Below are 21,324 nucleotides of genomic sequence, written 5' to 3' on the forward strand. Positions count from 1 at the left end.
CCAAGTACAACACATGGATCTCCATATGTGGAGCTGACTATCATCACCTGGATCTCCATATATGAAGATCACGACACGGACCTCATCAAACCCTGGATAGCCATACATGGAGAAGACTGGATCATCACCTATGTCTGCATATATGGAGCCGGCCAGCAAATCTACATCTGACCTCACTGACACCAGATTAATAGTTTAACTCTCAACTGTGCCGTATTAAGAAGCTCTGTTGTTTCAGTCCTGAAAACGTCAATTTAAAAAAATCCATATATGGGCATAACAGGGATTGTATTAGGCAACGGCTGGGAATGACCATATATGGAGATCTCTGATGTCAATATGGGAATGTCAATATATGGCCATATTGTGACAGTCTCATGATAGTGGTTGCCGACGCAAGTCACACTTGCAAATGAACCAAGTTGGTACAACACATGGATCTCCATATGTGGAGCTGACTAGTATCACCTGGATCTCCATATATGAAGATCACGACACTGACCTCATCACACTTGGATAGCCATACATGGTTTGACATACTAGATCTGAATATATGGAGCCGGCCAGCAACTCTATATCTGACCTCACTGACACTAGATTAACTCCTGCTTCTCAACTGTGCCATAATAAGAAGCTGTGTTTGTTCAGCGCGACTTTAAAAAAGTAATAATATATTAGCCTACTTATTACTTGGAATCAAGAGTAATATATTATATTTCACATTATATTACATATTACTTCCCCCCCACCCTAAAAAAGGGATCCTACAACAACACAATCTATTAAGTCAGCTTCTTTTAGAACTGAATCCAATTGTTTTGAATAATAAGAGTCACCAATCAGCCAAAAAGGCTATAAAATAAAGCAGCAATCTCTCTTGACCGTTTTAATGAATTGTTTTCAAACGGTAGCCAACAAATCCCAAGTATTAAAGTAATATGTAATATGTGCTATTTATTTTACAAAGTAATATTGTATAATTGTATAACTGTTTTGGCAAAGTAATACCTTACTTTACTTTACAGGGTGAAGATCCATTGTGAGTCGCATGCGCAGAGAACACATGCCAACACAACAGTGATATGTTACCATGCATTCTGAAGTTTATTACACACAGAGTAATATATACAGTAGGACGTCAGTAGATCTATGACGTCCCTAGTAGATTATGGAAACCATGATAAGAACAGAATGAGCAGGAACACGCTTGCATTTCATATCTCATATTGTACGTACAGTCAGTCCCTCTGATACAGTAGTAGACAATCATCATGTCATGGTTATCAATATGCTTATGCTGAGTCAGGCAGCTGAGGTTACGGAAACCATAACACTGGGTAAAGTAATATTACAGTAATATATTACAAGTAATTAGGCTAGTTACTGCCCAGTGCCCAACACTGCTTGATAAAAGCCATCATCAGCTCCAGTGTCCAACATCAGCCATCAGGATAACAGCCTCCTGTTTTTGTAACCTGACTTACCTGAGGATGTAATGGGTGGATGCTGCTGTCTGTGGTTGGTGTTGATGCGCGTGGTCCACCGGTGCTCTGACGTTGCGTACGCTGTTTGACGTCATCTTGGGGAGTGTTCCATCAGGAGATATTAACGGTCATCAACACAATCCTCTCTCAGCGCCCATGTAAGTTGAAACCTATATGAACAGCACCTTTTTTTACCAACTGCTGTAACAATTACATATATCCCTGGTATTGCTGAAAAACTTTGTTACTCTGATTGTCGTCGTTACTGGCGATGTCTTCGGTTTCAGCGCAGCTCAATGAATGGAGCAACTAGCTTAGCAACCTAGCATGCTCCTGTCAGCCGACTTGACAGACAGATCACTGTAGACAGACCGAAGGAGACGCGTATTTTGGCGTCCGAGCAGTCCCAATGGGCGACGTAAATGTTTGGTTGACAGGTGCAATGTTCCAATGTTTATGCATGCATGGTGTCATTTCTCAGTTGAATTTGAGTGTATGGAGGAGACTGGAGACAACACCCAGATTCATGTCATGTGGCTGTTTTCAACAGCTGATAAATGACACGGCGCTTCGAGTTGTGTGATTAATTAGTATTAAGACTAATGCACACGTATACATTGACAGCTTAAGTTGGTGTAATTTATCAAATCTGTTCAAGATGGTGCAATTACACAACTTTGCCTGCCGTGCATGTCCCCTTTACATCTGAGAATCTATGGGATTTTTTGAAATCCTGCAAGAGAATCTACTGGAATTTACTATTCAGTTAGTTTAATACCCTTCAATGATATTAGGAGGACATCTGCCCCTTCGGATGTTCATGTTGTTGTGATTAATGGGCGTTTTTGTAAAGGTGATAAAGACCAACTCCAAAATAGGGCACACATAGGTGAAAACACTTTGTTTTTTATCTCTGTTACCATATGTATAGCTTCAGCTTCCCCCCTCAACAGAACTTGTGATTTGTCTCGTCTAGATCTATTCTTTTAGAAGAAATGTAGAAGTTTGGCAAATTGGCGATCTGTTTTCTGTAGTGTAAGTTGGAACACTGTATGGGTAAATAAACGGTGCCATGTTATTCCGACATCCCATTATTCAAATAAACGTGTCTGTTAAAGTGAATGGAAACCACAGTGGATGACAGTGTCACACAAATGAATTGCTTGAGTCAGCTTGACCACCTGCCTTTTCTTTTTCAGAAAGGGGTATTGTAGACTATATGATATGAATTTGAAAGATGAGACATTTTGCAACATCAGGTTTTGTTCATCTAAATTAGTTGACTCAGTACACCGGCGGTAAAGGCAAGTACCTCAGCAGGATCGAGTAGGAACCCCGGCCCACGCTGTAAACTAAAACGAACACCTCTCCGGTGTCATCAAGTTAGCCTGTATTGTAACGTTAGCTAGCTGGTCCTGGTCCACTTGGGTAACAGATAAACCGTCAGAGAAGGACCAGTGTAGTCAGCCTTATCTCATACAACAACTAACAGTACCCTTAAATAAAACGATTAACCATATTCTTGTTTTCACCTATATGTTTTCCAATTGAACGCGTTAAAGGTCAGGCCTGCTAACCTTAGCTAGCAAGCAGCTAATTTCATCCCCTCTTATCCCTAAACCTTTCGGACCGGGCTCTGCTTGAAACGATGATTCATAGTACATATGCACGTGTTTTTGTATAAGCCTATATTCTCTTTGACCAGCAACGTCTTAAATATTATTATAAACTAATACATGCATGACTTCTAACTGTCCTGTCACAACTCTGTATAGTTTATTCATTCATAACATGATAAATACATATGACACTAGCAGGTGTGTTTCAGGAAAAGTTACTATCCGCCCACCACACCCAGCTGTCAATTGAACATATTCCTGCCACAGTGAGGTACACTGATACATACAGTATATTCACAACGTCCTTGTGATTAGCTTTGCATTGTGTCTCCAGTCATACGATGGGACTCAGGACGATTGATTAGATAGCCTACATTTTTATCCATGTCATTTCTATAATCATGTCATGGTCCTATATTATGGAGGGGTGTTTTACCCAACTAATAAGTGAGCAATTAATCCTGTGGATTTGCAGTTATGTTGTTAAAAATGTTTCCATACAACCAATTCATGGAATAGGCTAATTTACAAACAAGAAACATGTATGACGAGAAGTAAGCCTATGGTAGCCGGCTAGCCGCAATTTGTTGGCAATGGGTTAAGGGTCACATTGCAAATGTTGGGTCTCTAGGACACTTGATGAGGAAGGTTCTGTGATATATTAAATGTCTGATTTTGAATGAATGAGAGCAATACTTACTTTATGCTTTTATTAAACTGTTGCACACATTATTACAAAATAAAATTGCAGATTAACAAAGTACTGTACCGTATATTGCACATTTGCACAACATAGCTAACGGCAAGTATACATTTTAGGTGACTATTTGTTTTATGAACACATTGCAGGGTTACATAAAGAAGACCATGCCATGCCTATGTATGTAATATTGTAGCATTTAATCAGCTAAAATAGTAGGAAGAAAGGAGGGTGCATTTCTGAGATTGGTGTCAGACTACAGACTGCTATTCTGATCATAGTCAATTTAGCACTCCCATCATAGCAAATCACATCGATTTTTCCTGTTCTTTGCAGCATGTGATTTTTCTAAATGTGCATGGCATTTTGTGCAGGAAAATTATCCAGAGGAAGGGGCGGTGGAAATTCCCATGGAATAACAAATCATTTCCTGTCCTCAAAGACATCACAGAACATCTGCTGATGACATCAACTGAAGGTATGCATATGTACAGTTAGACATTGGTGAATCATTTCACTCTCTGGAAATTGTATTCTTCCGGGATGATAATAGCTAAATTGATATAAGCTTGAGAATGCTGACAAAACTGCTATAATAATAATCTTCATTGTCCTGAAGGATATTCGTCTTAACACCTGCATCAAAAACAACACAGAGCACATAACACCAAGACAATACAAAAACATGAGGTCCCCACAGTATACAGACCCATCCTATCGGCGGGGCAGTTTGTTTAATGCCGCGATGGCTGAGGGAACAAAACTCTTACTAAAACTGACCTTTTTGGCCTTTGACCCCATGGCAAGGTTCTGTATCTTTGTCCAGATGGCATGAGGTTAAAGAAGCGATACAGGGGATGATCAGTGTCATTTGATATCGAAAGTGCTAGCCGTGTGATGGCCTTATTGTTCATATCAGAAAGTGTGGGTGTAGGAAGTCCGATGATCTTGGAAGGATTACGGGAAATACTGAAAAGTTTGTTCCTGTTGGGCATGGACAGTATGGTGTAGAAACATGCAGAATAGTACAACAGAACAGGTTGAATAATGCTTTTGTACAATAATAGCAGAAGATGAGGAGCAATGGATATAAATTATCTTAATTTATGGATTACAGGGAGTCTTTGCTGAAAGCGTGACTGGATAGATGTAATGTGTTGATCAAACCTAAGTCCAGTGTGAGTCCAAGATATGTGAAACTGTCAACCTGTTCTACTGTTTTACCATTAATGAGGAGTGGGTTAAGTCCAGTGTGGGTTTTTCAATGACCAGTTATTTTGTTTTGTCTACATTCAACTCTAGATAGTTGTCAGTGCACCACTGTGTAAAATGAGAAATTGTAATAGTCCGTAATAGAGAATATTGTCGTGGAGTAGTCCGAGAATGGCAGTATCATCAGTTTTTAAAGTATGTGATGTTAGTGGGTGAGGGGCTAATACAGTCATTTGTGTATAGTGTGTAGAGGAAAGGACTGAGGACATAACCTTGGGGGGGCCCTGTGTTGGTGATAACAGTTGATGAGAAAGATGTACCTACTTTAACTGTTTGTGGTCTCTTACTCAGGAAGTTGTGAGTCCAGTGGATGAGGAGTGGAGGGATGTTGAGGTGATGCAGTTTCTTGATCATGTGATGACGTTGAATGGTGTTGAAAGCAGAACTAAAGTCAACAAAAAGAATCGTGGCAAAATTGTCCGAGGCTGAATCTAGGTGTTGGAGAAGGGAGTGAAGGAGGCATGCCACAGCATCCTCTGTCCCCCTCTTGGCCCGATAGGCAAACTGGAAAGGATCCAGCTGTGACCTGACAGTTGGCAGAATGATGTTCAGAATCAGTCTTTCCAGGCATTTCATCATTATTGAGGTTAATGCAGGTTAAAACAGGTCTATAGAGCGTCGCAGTCCCGCCTCCTACCCTGGACCAGGAAATGAAACCCAATGCATTATTCTCATAGACATTATTTATGTATTTATTTAAAGACGGTTACGCCGCGGACAAAGCCAACTCGAGTCGTGACAACTCATGACAACACAAACAATATTTTGGACCAAACAAATAATTACAAAGAAGAAAAAACGGCACTTTTTTTGTTGTTTTTCTTCTTTGTAATTATTTGTTTGGTCCAAAATATTGTTTGTGTTGTCATGAGTTGTCACGACTCGAGTTGGCTTTGTCCGCGGCGTAACCGTCTTTAAATAAATACTTTAAGAAATGTCTATGAGAATAATGCATTGGGTTTCATTTCCTGGTCCAGGGTAGGAGGCGGGACTGCGACGCTCTATAGTGGTTAGGTTCTGAGGGGCGGGGTTTCTTGGGTACCGGTATGATGGTGGATTTTTTCCAGAGGGTGGGTACGGCTGCTGTCCTGTAGGACTCCCAGAAGATGGAGTGAAGGATGGGGGAGAGCTCCTTGGTGCAGACTTAAGCACCTTTGACGCGATGATATCCAGCCCTGGTGCCTTGCCAGGCTTACACCTGGCCAGCAGCTGTGAAGCAGCCACCTCTGCGAAGGGGGGATGTGGCGGCTCCTGAAAGGGGAGGGTTTCCAACAGTTCCTCACAGGCAGCATAGTAGTCGTGACTGTCAAACCATTTTAGAAAGTGTTCCGAATATTTGCAAATGTGGTAGGATCCGGAGTTGTACAGTTCTTTTGTTTTGTCTCACCACCAGTTTTGTGTTCATGTTCCTAAACTCCTCCTATATTATTTTTGTATTTTAATTTGGCCTTAAGAATTTCATTCTTTTTACTGAGACTATATTTAATATGAGGAGTGATCCGTGGTTTGGATATTTTGTTATTGTCTTTGTGGGTATAGTGGTGGTGATGCAAAACTTAATGTAGTCTGTAATCACGGAAACCCTCTCATCTAGGTCGCCTTCAAAGACGTCCCAGTCTGTGCATGCCAGTGAGCCCTGCAGCTGTGCAGTTGCGTCCTCCGTCAACTGGACGGCGCAGTAGGTCTGTGGTTTGGACCGATTCAGCTCCGGTTTGTAGTGCGGAAGCAGCAGCACTGTGTTGTGATCCGAGCGAGCCTCCCAGTGGAGGATGCGCTCGGACGCTAAAAGCATCATCGATAGTTCCATAACACAGATCCAGGATCCGTTCTTTCCTTGTGGGAACGTCCACATATTGATGTAACGAGGGCAGGACCCCCTCGAGTCTACAGTTGAAAAAACAACGGGGCTTCGGGGTACCTAGCCATTAAAGAATTAGCTGCATCGGCAACTAGCTCTGCTGCTATTCTATAGTTAGCTTTAGGCTGGATGTACACACACCCGACAACCACAGTTGGGAAGTCTCTTGGAAGATAGAAAGGGTGAAGTGACAGGGTTAGCATCTCTAGGTTAGGTTTAGACTGTTGTGGATCTTGATGTTATTACACCACCTGTCGTTGGCGTAGATGCAGACCCCTCCGCCACCATCCTTGTCCGACTAACCCGTCTTGTCCGCTCGTATGATGGTGAATCCATCCAGACTGACATCAGAGTCCGGTATGGTCTCATCGAGCCAGGTTTCAGTCAGACGATGATACAGGCTTCCTTGTAAGCTCTCTCCAATCGGCACTTGGCGTGTAATATGTTCATCTTGTACCTGAGAGAGCGAACGTTAGCCAGGATGATGAGGGGACATGGGGTCTGAAGCGACGTCTCCTCAGTCTAGTCCGTACACCCCCTCGTCTCCCCCTCTTTCTGGGACGAATCTCAGGTGGAAGATAATCCATCTGTCAAGATAGAGGACCGTAGTTGAAGGAGATCATCCCGGCTGTAGGTGTGGATGAGTGTCCCGTAGCCACCGCTAGCATCCGGCGTTAATGGTGGCGGGCTAACCACCGGACCGGAGCCACCACGGAGCTGTCATTTATTATCCATAGGATAACAAATACAATCCAGGTAGTTCTGTACATGTCCAGCATGATGGTCGTTTAGCCAGACAGAGGGGACTCTCATGGACAGACGAAAAGTAAAAGTAAACACAAATGACGAAAAAGACAAACACCCAGCACCAACAAACGAACAGACCGTGTCGTCGCAGCAGAGCATGCGCCGTGCTAGCCACCTCTGTATGGTGTAGAATTCAAAATTGCAAGGTTGCATTTATTTTATAATATAAATTGGCGTCCCAGAGCCATTTAATGGGGGTCTGTAGACTAATATGCATGTCAAACTGGGGGTCCTTGAAATTAAACGGGTTGAGAATCACTGCTAGAGCCGCAAAAATCTTCTTTTATGGGGGTCCCTGGAATATCTTTTCAAATGGGGGTCCGCAGGCTAATTGGTGTCAATTTGGGGGTCCTTGACATGAAAAAGTTTGGGAACCACTGTTACAGTACATAGAAAGAACCTGCATTTTGGAGCAACTTCTCCTCAGCAAAGCAGAAGCCTACAGTATGCTATCAGATACTCTTCGACAGATACCCACTCTGGATAGTGTGACCTTGGAACGCTGTATGTGCAAAGCTGGCAGGGAATAGGCGAATGTTGGCTGACCTAGTTCAGACAGAAAATGCCTTTCCCCAGGCAGTATGAGGTTGTTTTGAGAGTACTGCATGTAATCACCTGCACCCAACAGCAGTTTATTCTTTATAACTAAAACTGTCGGTTTTGCAGTGAAAGTCCAGCTTACTCTAGTATGACTTCATTATTAGTGTAGTTAGTAATATAGTTTTTGTTACATTTAGCTTGCCGTGTTAAGTGATACACAATAGCTGTGCTAACTCTTGGAGTCACTTCTCTATTTGTCTGCTAAATAATGCATGCATGACACAGTCAGGCTCATGACTTTAACTCTGCTTATTTTCTTTAATGTTGAAACATACATCAGATTCTGCCCTGTAAACCAACTCTCCTCTTACAATCCACTGAATCCAGTGTATCAGAATACAGTTTCTATTAGTCATTGGAAACCATCAGAGGAGGTAAAAAGGGAAAAACAAACATGTATATAGTGAGGGGGAAAACGTGTGGGTGGGGGATTCCAAATTTACGGGGGGCGGTTTCGAATTGCAGCTGTCCGTAGGTGTCAAGGGATTTGCATGTCTTAATGACTGTTGGTAGGGTGTTCCACATTTTGGTGGCATAGGAGCGAAATTAATTTAGTCCCTTGTTTGTGCCGAATCTGGGTTGCACATGGTTTGTTGAACTCCCTCTGGTGTTGTGGGTGTGGACTTCGTTGACATTAAGGAAGTATTTAGACAGGTACATGGGTATCTTGGTGGTGTAGCGAATCTTGTGGACCAGACCCATCGCAAGATGCTGTACTCTGTCGTCAACCCTAAGCCATTCCAGCATGTGGGCAGGGGTGAGGTGGGTTCGGGGAGTGAGGCCAAATAGTAACCTGACCAAGTGACCAGTTTGTTTTGGGAAGTCTGGAGCCTGGTTTTAAGGGCCTTTGAGGTGCTGTGGTACCAGGAGGTGCATGCATAGTCGAAGAAACCTTGTACTAGGGCACTAGGGTACTAGGGTACCTTATGTAGGACTACACTGGCTAGACATAGTGAGTAGTGATGGTACGTAATTGTCATCTGGCTTGTTGTTACATAGCTGTCTTTTCATAGATGAGAATCAATGAGGGAATCAATGGCCACTACATACTGAGACTGACCCCACTGCTGGCTCTTAGGTTTTAACAAAACACTTCATTAGTATCATTACATGCATTACTACTCAGACAGGACAATACTTTACTTTATGTCTTCATTACTAGCATGGTGAACTATGTTGATGGTTGTGTGTAAACTATATTTAATAATAGATTAGGCCTTAAGCCGGAGTAAGTTGTAGCTTCATTTCCTGTGACCTACAGGTGTGCAGTTGCTTCTAATAAGAACTTCTCATGTTTAACCTCCTCATTTAGCCAACCCTGAGTTGTGAGTCAGAAGAGGAGAGGCTGGGCCAATGGTAAGATCTCCTCTACTGTATCTCCTTTTCTCTTTCATTCTGTCTTTGTTTCTCTGTGTCTCACTGTCACACACCCTCTCCTACTTACACTGGTAAAGTAACAGTCTTTATATAACCTGTCATCTGAGATCAGAAGAATTGGAGTAGTTGTGTGCACTGTACTGTACGTCTAGCGTTACTAAGAGGCTAGAGCTACACAAGAAGGGACCGCACTGGATCTTTGGACTCCTCAATCAGATTTGATCTTTCATTATCTAGTATTTACAGTAGAATTGCATTGCCTTTATCCTTTTTCTTTCACTTAGTTTCTTGTTACCCTCATCCAAACACTGTTTATGTTACTTATTTATCCAATTATATGAATATTTTCTGAAATGTGAGTTACTTAGCCAACTATTACTATGGCCTAAGCTCTGTGGTACTTGCAAAAATGCATCATTTTGAGCATTTCAGAAATTGTTCTTGTAGAGTGATTGTTCTTGTTCTTAGTGTTGGGTTGGTGCTGTCAGACATAGCAGAAGACATTTTACAGAAATTAGTTTTACAATCATAAATAAAAAAAGGTTAAAATGGACAAGAAAACATCTGTCTCATAATTAAAATGAGGCACTAAAATGCTCTGCGTCTTGGTGCCAACCCTTTTATGCTGCTTGGTATCATTTTATATTCTGCTTCTGCTTATTATACTTATTATGTTGAATCATCACTCATTGTTGCATGTCATAATTCATTTTATTTTCCTTCTGTGGTAGACAAGCATGACACTGAGCCAAACCACAGATGCATGCACGCTCAAAAGGCTCAACTGAGCGCCATCCCCTCTGCTTCCTGGCTTTGAACCAGCCTCTCAGTGGAGGGGGTGGCAGTGGCAAATAGCTAGTTCCCTGCACCCCCGAGTAGACCGTCACTGTGAGACTGGAGGCCCCTGATGGATCAGGGTAGTAGTGAGCAGAGTCCAGAGGAGCCGGACACAGGGGGCAGAGCGGAGCTGGAGCTCGGAAGAAGGGCTTCAGAGTCAGAGCGCTTGTCCAAAATCACCCATAATGCCCTGGAGAACATGGGAGTGCTGGGCTATGGCCTGAAACAGTTATTCCAACCACAGCGCCGCCGTTCCTCGATTTCGCCGCACAACTCATCATCCATTGGCGTCCATGCCCCTGAGCTCCCTGATGCGGTGCCAGAGGTAGCGGATGCCCCTGCCCCCTCGGCCCCCTCCACAGATTCTGACAACCCTGCTGCTTCCGCCCCCCCCGCAGCTTTGAGCCGTGTTCTGCAGCAGATCCGAGGTGCCCCCCCAATGATGAAGCGAGGTACCAGCCTGCAGAGCCGCCGCGGCAAGGCGGGGGGGAGTACCGATCCCCCCCAGAAAGGTAGCCCCCAGATCCACCGGCGCAGTACCCACGAAGCTCTGCTGCAGGCTGGACGCCCACGCTCCTCCTCCACCACTGACACACCCACCAGCCCAGCACTAGCAGACATGCTGTTGACATCTGGTTATCACTCCACTGAGGAGGCTGACAAGGTGAGTGTCCCAAAAGGCCTGTAAGTGTTTCTAGTGAGAGAAGCAAACTTGTAATGTTAGCTGTGGAAATGTAAAACACAAATGGTGGTGGTAGTCTCGCATGGCCAGACTGTTGCCTCTGGCAATTTTCAAATGTTTCCGTCATACAGTCTGGAGAACGGAAGCTCTGATCATGAGTAAAATATAAAGCGGAAGTGGAGCCTCCTCCCCCTTTCTGTTTCGTCTTTAAACTTGCGCAAATGTATCCTAATATGAATAGAAATCATCTAAGCATATAAAGCTTTCTGCTTAGAAGAAATGGAAATAAAAAAATAAGCTCTAAAGATATTTTAAAATATATTTTTGTGAACGGAAATGACAAATAAATTACGAGATTGTGGAATAGTTGTCTGGCTACACGAGACTAGTTAAAGCAGCACTGTGTAACTTTCCTCTTTTACCCCATATCTTAAACTGGTTTCCTGTGCAAGTGCTTAAATGTTTTATCATTGAGCTAAAAGAGCCGGGCTGCTTGCTCGGCATGAATGGAATTAAAATACTTGTGTCAGATCCTGTGTCTAGTTGAGACATGACCTTTTGACACAATCTAAATGTCTCAGTAGAAGAGCAGGCAGACAAAATGCAACCACCCCAATTGTATAAGTTATATTGATTTTAACATACTCTACCATACAGATTGGACAACATTACATTGTGAGGCTTTTAAAAAAAAAAGGTTGACATCAACCTATTCAAACCCAAATGTCTTTTCCTGGAATAGTGTCATGTTTTCCTTTTTTTTTTATTTTTTATTTAAGGCTTGTGCAAAGAGTATATGCATAAATGTCAAGAAGACTAATTTAATAGAGGAAATGACAGTTTCCTCATATCGTTTGGATGTGCCTGCACGGGTGAATGAGAAATGAGCGGTCTACTGGAAGGTCAGAGATTGCCTGTGAGTGAGTGCTTGGTCGCTGTCCGCTCTAAGCCTTGCTAAATTTAGCTCTGTGTCTGTAAGAGTACTTCAGGTCAAGTCTTACAGAGACAAACAAGCCTAAGGTTTGACTGATTTTCTTATTCATTATGTTACAAAAAGAGCTATTCAAAAGTGGTAAAATTCCCAAATACATTTATGAAAGCATATTGTTGGTGGATGACATTCTCAAGGAAGTGAGGGTGACTGTTTAGTAACTTGTCTTACCTTATAATGCAGTTGACAAATTAGTTATAGACATTTTATCAAGCAAATCATCACATTTTACATTTGTGAAATTATAAAATGGTTATATTCAATGAATTTCAACGGTTTTGTTTTTGTTGAAGGAGAGTAAAAAGGAGTAAAAACAAGTGACATTTAACAGTTTTGTTTACAAAACAGTTTTTCCCCTTTTAAATATCCTCATGAATTAAATCACTAAAACAAAAACAAAACTTCCTTTTGTTTCTCTTTGCTTACATGTTTGATCAGCCGGATCAGTTTGATGGATCAGGCCCTGCTGTATCACCCAATGCCCTCTCCTACGGTGCGGATGGATATGGAGTTGATGTAGTCGACAGTACACCGGACCCTCAGCGAACTAAGCAGGCCATTGCCCAACTACAACAGAAGATCCTGAAGCTCACTGAACAAATCAAAATAGAACAGACTGCACGCGATGACAACGTGGCAGAATACCTTAAACTAGCTAATAATGCAGACAAACAGCAGAGCACTCGCATCAAGCAAGTTTTTGAGAAGAAGAACCAAAAGTCAGCCCAGACCATTCAGCAGTTGCAGAGGAAGCTAGAGCACTACCATCGTAAGCTTCGCGAGGTGGAACACAACGGCATTCCACGGCAGCCCAAAGACGTGTTTCGAGACATGCATCAGGGTCTCAAAGATGTTGGAGCCAAGGTATGCATAGGGCTTTGAAATTACAATTGACTTAATTGAATAATAATTGTCTTGCAATTAATTGCGATTAAAGATGTAATTTTTGTCATTGAATATTGGAACATATAAGTTTCTACAAATTAAATTTCAATAAATACATTTTTTAATGCACACAGCAGATATGACAAATAACTGTAAAGCTCTATTATGTAATGTTTTTGGTTGTATTTGATCTTCTATTCAAATCAAATCAACCTTTATTTATAGAGCACATTTAAAACAACCGAGAGTGACAAAAACATTAATAGATGTAAAATGAAAAACATCTATGCATGTGCACCCACATATCATCGAAACACATCATCTATTGAGACATAGAGAGCCAGTGTCTAGATTGGATAGAGGCAGGCTCTATTACAGTAGGTCAAGTGGTAAAAATGTCAGCACTTGGAGACCTGGGTTCAAATCTGGGGTAGAATTGTGAAAGTTACAGAAATTTGAAAATGTATGAACATTTCAACATGGCAAATCCAAAGATAATTTCTCAAATAATTGCGATTAGGCCATTATTTCATAATTGTGACTGGCCCCATGTACTTGTTATCCCATATTCAATTAAATGTTTAATTTAATTGAATATCATATATAGTTTGCCTTTGTCTTGTTTGTATTTTATTGTTGACCAAACTCTGCCCTTTTCTGCCAGGTGACAGGTGGCCTCTCTAGCTTTGGTCATGCCACTCATTCTGCAGCTGGCGCTGTGGCATCCAAGCCCAGGGAGATTGCCTCCCTCATCCGGCACAAGTTTGGCAGTGCTGATAATATCGCAGCCTTCAAAGATTCTCTGGAAGAGGTCCAGGGAGATGAGAGTGTGGGCCCAGGACCAGTGAGGATCCTTGGAGCAGCACAGCTGCAGCCGTCTAGTCCTAAGTATGGCAGTGAGGAAGACTGCTCTAGTGCTTCATCTGGTTCTGCAATCGCAAACAGCACCACAGGAGCCCCTGGAGGTCCACCTAGCTCTAAGGGGAATACACTTGAGCATGGACAGAGCTCAGGCTTTGACCCTCTGCTCCATGAGATCCAAGAGTTGCGGGACAGCCAGGGTCGACTAGAGGAATCCTTTGACGACCTAAAGGCCCACTATGAGAGGGACTACACTATGATCTTGGAGGCCCTTCAAGAGGAGCGATACAGGTAGCTTAGGCTTACATACTATAGTTATAGAAGAACATATCTGTCCCATGTGTGACTGTGACTTATCATTATCTAACATCTGCATTTGACAGGTGTGAACGTTTAGAAGAGCAACTCAATGATTTAACAGAACTGCACCAGAATGAAATCCTGAACTTGAAACAGGAGCTCGCCAGCATGGAGGAAAAGATTGCTTACCAGTCTTACGAACGAGCCAGGGACATTCAGGTATGCCCATTCACCTGTAGTTGAACATTTCTGTACAGTGCTGTGGTAAATTGGAGCTATTTTAACACAACTTGTGCCCAAGACGTCCACACACAGACGTCCTGGGAAATCCCGCTATGTAGTGCCCAAGACTAGCAAAGAAAATGAAGTTTTCTTTTTTGGGGGGGGGTTTTATAAAATAAAATGTAAAAAAAAAAATGAATGTAAAAAGTGGGCACCCTGGGTTACTATTTTGAAAGTGTTGTGTGGGCACACCATGTGTTTTAAGAGACAGTTCTCTCCCTGATATGCAGGAGGCGCTGGAGGCCTGTCAAACACGCATCTCAAAGATGGAGCTGCAGCAACAGCAGCAGCAGGTGGTGCAGCTAGAGGGCTTGGAGAATGCCACAGCACGGACTCTTCTAACCAAACTGATCAATGTGCTGCTAGGTGTCATGGCTGTTCTTTTGGTGTTCGTCTCCACGGTGGCCAACTGTGTCGTCCCCCTGATGAAAACACGCAGCCGCACTCTTTCTACACTGCTCCTTGTCATCCTCCTTGCCTTCCTCTGGAGGAACTGGGAGGCCATTTCACAGTATCTGGATCGCTTTCTAGTGCACCCTGGATGATCTGCTTAAAGAGCCTTTATGAAGGGACAGGGGAGTGAAGGGAGGGGATTAACCCATACAGGGTCGAATCTCAGGGGTCCTGCCTGTATTCCTGTTCTATCACCTTCTCAAAATGCACAGGAAGTGTAAATCAGATGTTTGTCCCTGAGATGCATTTTGAGAAGACTGAATGGAGGACAGGGGGTTTGAAGGTTGGACCTTTGGGATTCACATATCAACTTGGGTGCAATTGTGGCCCGTGCACAAACGGGTGGCACTTTTGCACAGTTGAAGGTGGTGGAGCCGAGAGAACTGCACACTTGATTTCTCTCTTCTGAGTGAATTTGTTTACATGTGGAAGACTTCTTTTTTTCACTGGAGAAATTGTAATTAAGAGTTTTATTCTTTTAGTTTATTCAAGTGGTATTGTTTCACTGTTACCGCTTTTTTTTAATGCAGTTGACTGATTGCTCTCTCTGTCCTTTTAGTGAGGTTGAACGGTGATGGGCTCACTTTGGCTATGTTCACACTATCAGCCTAAATCAGATTTTTGGACCTATCCAGATTGGAATCAGTTTTTCTTTATCAAGTGAACAACAGCAGAATCAATGGAAACTGATTTTTATTAATCAGATTTGAATAATATTCCTAGGTGGTTTGGAAAGCAATTCAAATCTGATTTCTATATGTCTGGTAATTCAGACACTGAAGCCTAATACTATACATCGTATGATGGTGTTGCTCGGTGAAAATAGCTGATTTACATTTGTAGTTTGACTCTTTTCACAGAGCGACACCGTTGTGTGACAGCATTACTCAGTCACACATACAGTATGTAATTTGTCTTTAACACAGTAAACAATGCAGATAGGTCGATGTCTGAAAACAAATCGGGACGGATCAATTGCAAATAATGGTGTGGACAGTCTGTCCTAAATATCAGATTTGCCTTAAGTCTGAACAAAGCCTTTATTTGCTAAATTTAATTGTCCTCATTCTGGTTTCCTTGTCAAATTATTTCCTTCTATAACATTGCCATTCTGTTACCTTTTCAGTCTGCTCTTTTTAGTTTCAGCTCGCTTTTAAACAATCTTCCTTCCTCCTGTTCAATACACTGTGTGAAGATTGATGAGAATTAAACGACATCACATGGCATCAGTCACTGGATCAATCTGATGTATTGGGTGATTGTGTTTATTTTTTATTCTTTTACTTCGAGTGAGTCCGCTTCAACCAGAATGCAGAAATGGAGGAATTGAAGGTACCACCCTGCCGTTTGGGTCAGCTGGCCCTGCCACTGCAGAAGAATCTATGAACTGAACGAACATACTTGAAGAGCAGTAAAAATGCTCAAAGACTCAGTGCTTCCGTACTGTTTCTATTAGTGACAATTAAATAAATTAGTATACTTTTTAGTTCATTTTTATTTTTTAAAGACAAATAAACATGCCGTTTTAAAAATTAAATGGAAAGTAATGTCTTTGTAATAACCCTTTCTGGTTTGTGAACTTGACAATTATAGTGGTGGCACAACTAGACCATTAATACATCTAGGTATATAGGGTAATTGAGCGTCGCAGTCCCACCCCCTACCAGGGCCCAGGAAATGATTCTCCGTTTATTTTCCTCAGACATTTCAAAAAGTATTTATTTAAAGACATTTACGCTGCGGACAAAGCCAACTCTTGTCGTGACAAACACTTTTTGGGCCGAACAAATTAGAAGAAAAAAAACGGCAGGTTACAACACTTTCTCTTTGTAATTGTTTGGTCCAAAATAGTGTGAGTTGGCTTTGTCCAGCGACAGTCTTTAAATAAATACTTTCTGAATGTCTGAGATAAATGCATTGGGAATAATTTCCTGGGCCTGGCGTTGTCATGAAAGGGGGCGGGACTGCGACACTAGGGTAGATGAAGGGACCCAAGAGGCCTCATGTAGGCTATGGAATGCATTTTGGAAGACTAGTGTGTTGTGGAAAATGCTGTGTACAATATTAGAAACTGTGCCGTAGTCTACACCAGTGGTTCAAGGCAAGCTTTTTTGTCAAGGACCCCCAAATTGATAATTTGCACCCCCCCCCCCCCCCCCCCCCATCTGAAAATGTGCCAGGGACCCCAGGTCTTTCAAACCGATAAAAGCTCACAGCAGGGCACAAAGTGATGCACTGATTGTAGATCTGATAGTCAACATATACATGTATGAAGTTTAAATTGCGATGCCATTTAAACCCAAAAAAAAGAATCCATCAATTACACACCCATGAATTCGAGATTTGTCACATGCCTAAGCCAATAATTTGAAGTCTTCTATTGACCGATGACAAAACATCTCCATGAATTCAAGACTTCATGGGGTGTGTAATTGAATGAATACACCATATCAGGACGTAAACTTTTTTGAGGGGGGGGGGGGGCAATGGCATCTTACAAGACTCAAGTTCGAAGGAGGCACACGAGCAATGACAATTTTTAAATCCCACTCCCTGAAAATGTTTGGCTATAGAGAATAGATAAGACATGAGCGTTAATGTTAAACTTTTATTTTAAATGGACAGATACTGCAGTAGCTACAAAATAGCGGTACAAAAATACAATACGCCATTACTCTGCCTTCTTTCCTCGTTTCCGTGTAGCCTTTGGGGCAGAATCTTCCTCTATGTCCTCTTCTTTGGTAGTCCTCTCTTTGATGCTTTGACAGGTTTGACTTCACCTTCAGAATCTTCCTCTTCATCCTCTTCTTTGGTAGCCTTTGTTCTCTTTGATGCTTTGACAGGTTTGACTTCACCTTCAGAATCTTCCTCTTCGTCCTCTTCTTTGGTAGCCTTTGTTCTCTTTGATGCTTTGACAGGTTTGACTTCACCTTCAGAATCTTCCTCTTCGTCCTCTTCTTTGGTAGCCTTTGTTCTCTTAGATGCTTTGACAGGTTTGACTTCACCTTCAGTTACCTTCTGAGTCTTTGGTGCGGCTTTAGCTTTGGTAGTCTCCACTTTTGGTGCAGCTTTTTCTTTTGGTGCAGCTTTTTCTTTTGGTGCAGCCTTTGCTTTAAGTGCAGCCTTTGCTTTTGGTGCAGCTTTTGCTGTCTCTTTTGGTTGGTCATCATGGTCAGAGTCTCCATCTTCTCCCACAGTCTTGGAAGCCTTCTTAGCCTTGGACTTTGGGGCAGCTTTGGTAGTCTGTTTTGGTTTGTCATGGTCTCCATCTTCTTCCACAGTCTTGGCAGCCTTTTTAGCCTTGGGCTTTTTGGGGGCCAGTTTTGAGGCAGCAGAAGTTGCACCTTCTCCAGAGTCCTAAGATGAAAATGACCATTAGTTTTTTGCTTTCCCCATTAACCCACAAAATGAAATATTTACACCTCAATAATGTCACCTCTGAAGTAGTGTCAGGCATTTTCTTGGTCTTTTTCTTCTTGGCACCTTTATAAAGATAAAGGCATTGGTTAGAATAGAAACACCCACAAAAGCAAATGAAACAATCCCACACAGTCGGATTCATGTTTCAAAAATAAGCCCAAAGTTTACCGGTTTCATCATCTACCACTTTAGGCTTTTTGTTTTTAGCCTTGGGCAGATCGCTATTCTCCTTTTTTGTCCGAGGCTCCTTCCTTATTTTCTGTGAAAGCTGTAAAGTATGATAGTGAAGTCCATGTTAATGGGGGATTCTTTTATAAGGATCACGTCACCCATTTTCAACCTCATCTTGGTATAATTGGTCCTCACTAATGCTCATGACCAGATAACAATTTCTGTGTATCATTTGCTTGGTGCTCAGAAGTGGGTTATGGCCAGTTCAGAAACCTGCATACCAATGACATCGATGGGGATGCCAAGCCAAACCTCTCCCTTACTCGAAAGAATCACACTAAACAGCCATGTTTTTCTTGTATCAAAATGACCAAACCTGCCTACCGATGACATCAGTCACTGGTAGAAGTTTCTGAACGGTCAACAATCCAACTATGAGATAGAAGAGCAACCGCAAGTAGACAGAAATATGAACACATTTGATGAAGACAAGGTTGAAAGTGGATGAAGTGAAACTTTAAGGAGCAATCACATCATGGGAAATGTGCAAAATATAGGCTAGACATTACCCGAAATTTTCCACGTATACCACTGACTGCTGCGTATTTGGGAGGCCTCACATACGTCCCATTCTCTATCCCTTTAGTCAGGGCTCTGTGGATATGGTACTTAATTCTGACCACATCCACAGAGGGATAGGTCCGTTTGATGTAACTCTGAATAGCAATCGAGGAGACACCATTTCTTGAGTCAAGTTCTTTGAGCGCTTCCTTTATCATAACCATAGTGGACGGATGAGCAGCAACTTTGCGTGATGATACAGCACCTGCCAAGAGAAAATGCAAGTTGCTTCTGGCCAGTGTTACAATAGACCAGGTCTAGCCCAAACATTAAGACTCTCGTAGAGGTTTTTTTCGATTCTAACGAATCTCTCTTCGTCAGAATCGAGAAAAAAAACTACGAGAGTCTAAATGTTTGGGCTAGAACAGGTCTATGAAAACAAGCCAAAAAGAACGTCCACCCACCCACCTTGTAGATCTGCCAAAAAGTGCATTTTGGAAACATTTGAACACAAATCTGGTACAGCGGGGGTCCATCCATGGCATAGGCTATTTATTCATTTGGGGGTCATTCACATGAAAATGTTTGAGAACCACTGGTTTTAAACAATACATTTGGAAGCAAGCTAGCCCATATAAGCAACTACAATTTAAAAGCCACCACATTTTACAAGCAGCTTTACAGAAAAAAACGAGCCCAAATTGGCTTACAATAGTGGCAACACAGTTTCTGGCGTCTGGCATTTTCAATGTTTGGTCACGGCCGGTTTTGAATTTGAAGGATTAAGATTTGTATTGTGGGCAGCAGCATTTGCCGAGTCAAGGAGAGGGAGCAATCAATTAGGCTTATCTCATCACATAAATACGTTAGGATACTTATTATGGATAAAACACCTGTTTCGCCGACTTTCGATGAAGTCACTTCATCTTCCTCGTCATCAGAGATGTCAGGGGACGGTGTCGGTGAACCATCCAGGGCAACTTTTCGAGGCATTGTTTGACCAGATAACACAAATGACTTGAGTTAAAATGATTAAAAGGACGCTACGGGTAGCCTACCAAGTTATCAGTTGCTTATACTAACTTCCCGCAGTCTGATATGTCATTTTATGCACAGCTAGTCCTAATTTAATTGGTTCCCCCAGGTGCAACCAATTATTCAATTTAGACAACTTTGCAACGTTCAGAGCCCAACGTTCTAGGCTACTAGGCTAGTAGTGTAGAACGCAGAGCGTATCCAGCACGTTTTAAGATGTTGTGTTTTGAGAGTAGCCTAGATGCTGCAGGTCTATGCAGATAGTCATAGACCAAAGTTATTTAAAAGTTGTGGAAAATAGCCTAAACAGTATAATGGAAGAAGTATTTCAAAAAAGATTTACTCCAGTAAAAGTGTCAATAACACAAAAGAAAGAAAAAAATACTACTTAAGTCCTGTATTAAGTTAAAAAAAAAAAAAAAAAAAAAGGAAACAAAAGGTATTGGCATCAAAATATAATAAAGTAGGCATATGCAGATCAATTTCCCATTTGATAAGTTGTCAAAAGGTATGTCTTTTGACAATTGCCAAAGTATAGGGCTGAAAGTGGTTAGCGTTAGGCCTATATGTAAATTGTATATAATAAAAATCTACAAAGAAAACTATAAGTTATATAGTTACTTACTTACTGTAGATTTTGATTATATTACACTGTCTGTGGCTGGTGTTGACACGCTCCATATATGACCAATTCATTCCATATGTTGATCTGACCCACCCCATGCCAAAGCTCCAGCGCTCGCCCAGCAGTCTGCCGTCACCCAGTCCAGGCGGATGCATGCACGCAAGCTTCTTGCCCTCAGGGCGTCTTACTGGTATATTAAACATGTGAAGTTGTGACTCAGAATGACTCAACCTTTAACAAATGCCAAAACATGATTTGTTCCATCTTGGATACCCTCTCTGTCTCTTCTATATCTCAAGCTGTCCAATGAGAATGCTGGAGTCCACAATGTGATCAGTTCTACACCTGGGAATGTTCATCTCACTGGTTTGTTCAAGTTACTTGATTCATTTACTTGAAAGTGCATGCAAAGTGAGTGGCAAAGTGAGTACATATATTGTCAGTTAGCTATAAATCATTTTCTATTTGGTGTAGTTTCTTTTAACGGTTATTTTGCATTTTCCA

At 42.0% G+C, this 21,324-nt stretch overlaps 2 protein-coding genes across 3 annotated transcripts; one reads left to right on the forward strand and one right to left on the reverse strand.

Annotated features, from left to right (window-relative positions):
* Positions 1–1,478: 1,478 nt before the first annotated feature.
* On the forward strand, positions 1,479–16,545 carry tmcc1b (transmembrane and coiled-coil domain family 1b). Of its 2 annotated transcripts, XM_079511435.1 has the most exons (9): positions 1,479–1,642; positions 4,178–4,281; positions 6,670–6,785; positions 9,653–9,696; positions 10,449–11,218; positions 12,666–13,091; positions 13,777–14,264; positions 14,357–14,492; positions 14,786–16,545. In XM_079511435.1, the coding sequence occupies exons 5-9, from the start codon at positions 10,625–10,627 to the stop codon at positions 15,098–15,100; spliced, it is 1,959 nt and encodes a 652-aa protein (XP_079367561.1). In that variant the 5' UTR covers positions 1,479–1,642; positions 4,178–4,281; positions 6,670–6,785; positions 9,653–9,696; positions 10,449–10,624; the 3' UTR covers positions 15,101–16,545. The 2 variants fall into 2 exon arrangements, with proteins under 2 accessions (XP_079367561.1, XP_079367560.1); XM_079511434.1 differs by lacking the exon at positions 6,670–6,785.
* Positions 16,546–17,602: 1,057 nt separating this feature from the next.
* On the reverse strand, positions 17,603–20,258 carry h1m (linker histone H1M). The gene is made up of 5 exons (XM_079511446.1): positions 20,054–20,258; positions 19,169–19,425; positions 18,597–18,696; positions 18,445–18,491; positions 17,603–18,365 (listed from the first exon to the last, which is right to left on the reverse strand). The coding sequence occupies exons 1-5, from the start codon at positions 20,151–20,153 to the stop codon at positions 17,733–17,735; spliced, it is 1,137 nt and encodes a 378-aa protein (XP_079367572.1). The 5' UTR covers positions 20,154–20,258; the 3' UTR covers positions 17,603–17,732.
* Positions 20,259–21,324: the final 1,066 nt, after the last annotated feature.

Source organism: Electrona antarctica, assembly GCF_951216825.1.
Source record: "Electrona antarctica genome assembly, chromosome: 9".
Classification (NCBI taxonomy): domain Eukaryota; kingdom Metazoa; phylum Chordata; class Actinopteri; order Myctophiformes; family Myctophidae; genus Electrona; species Electrona antarctica.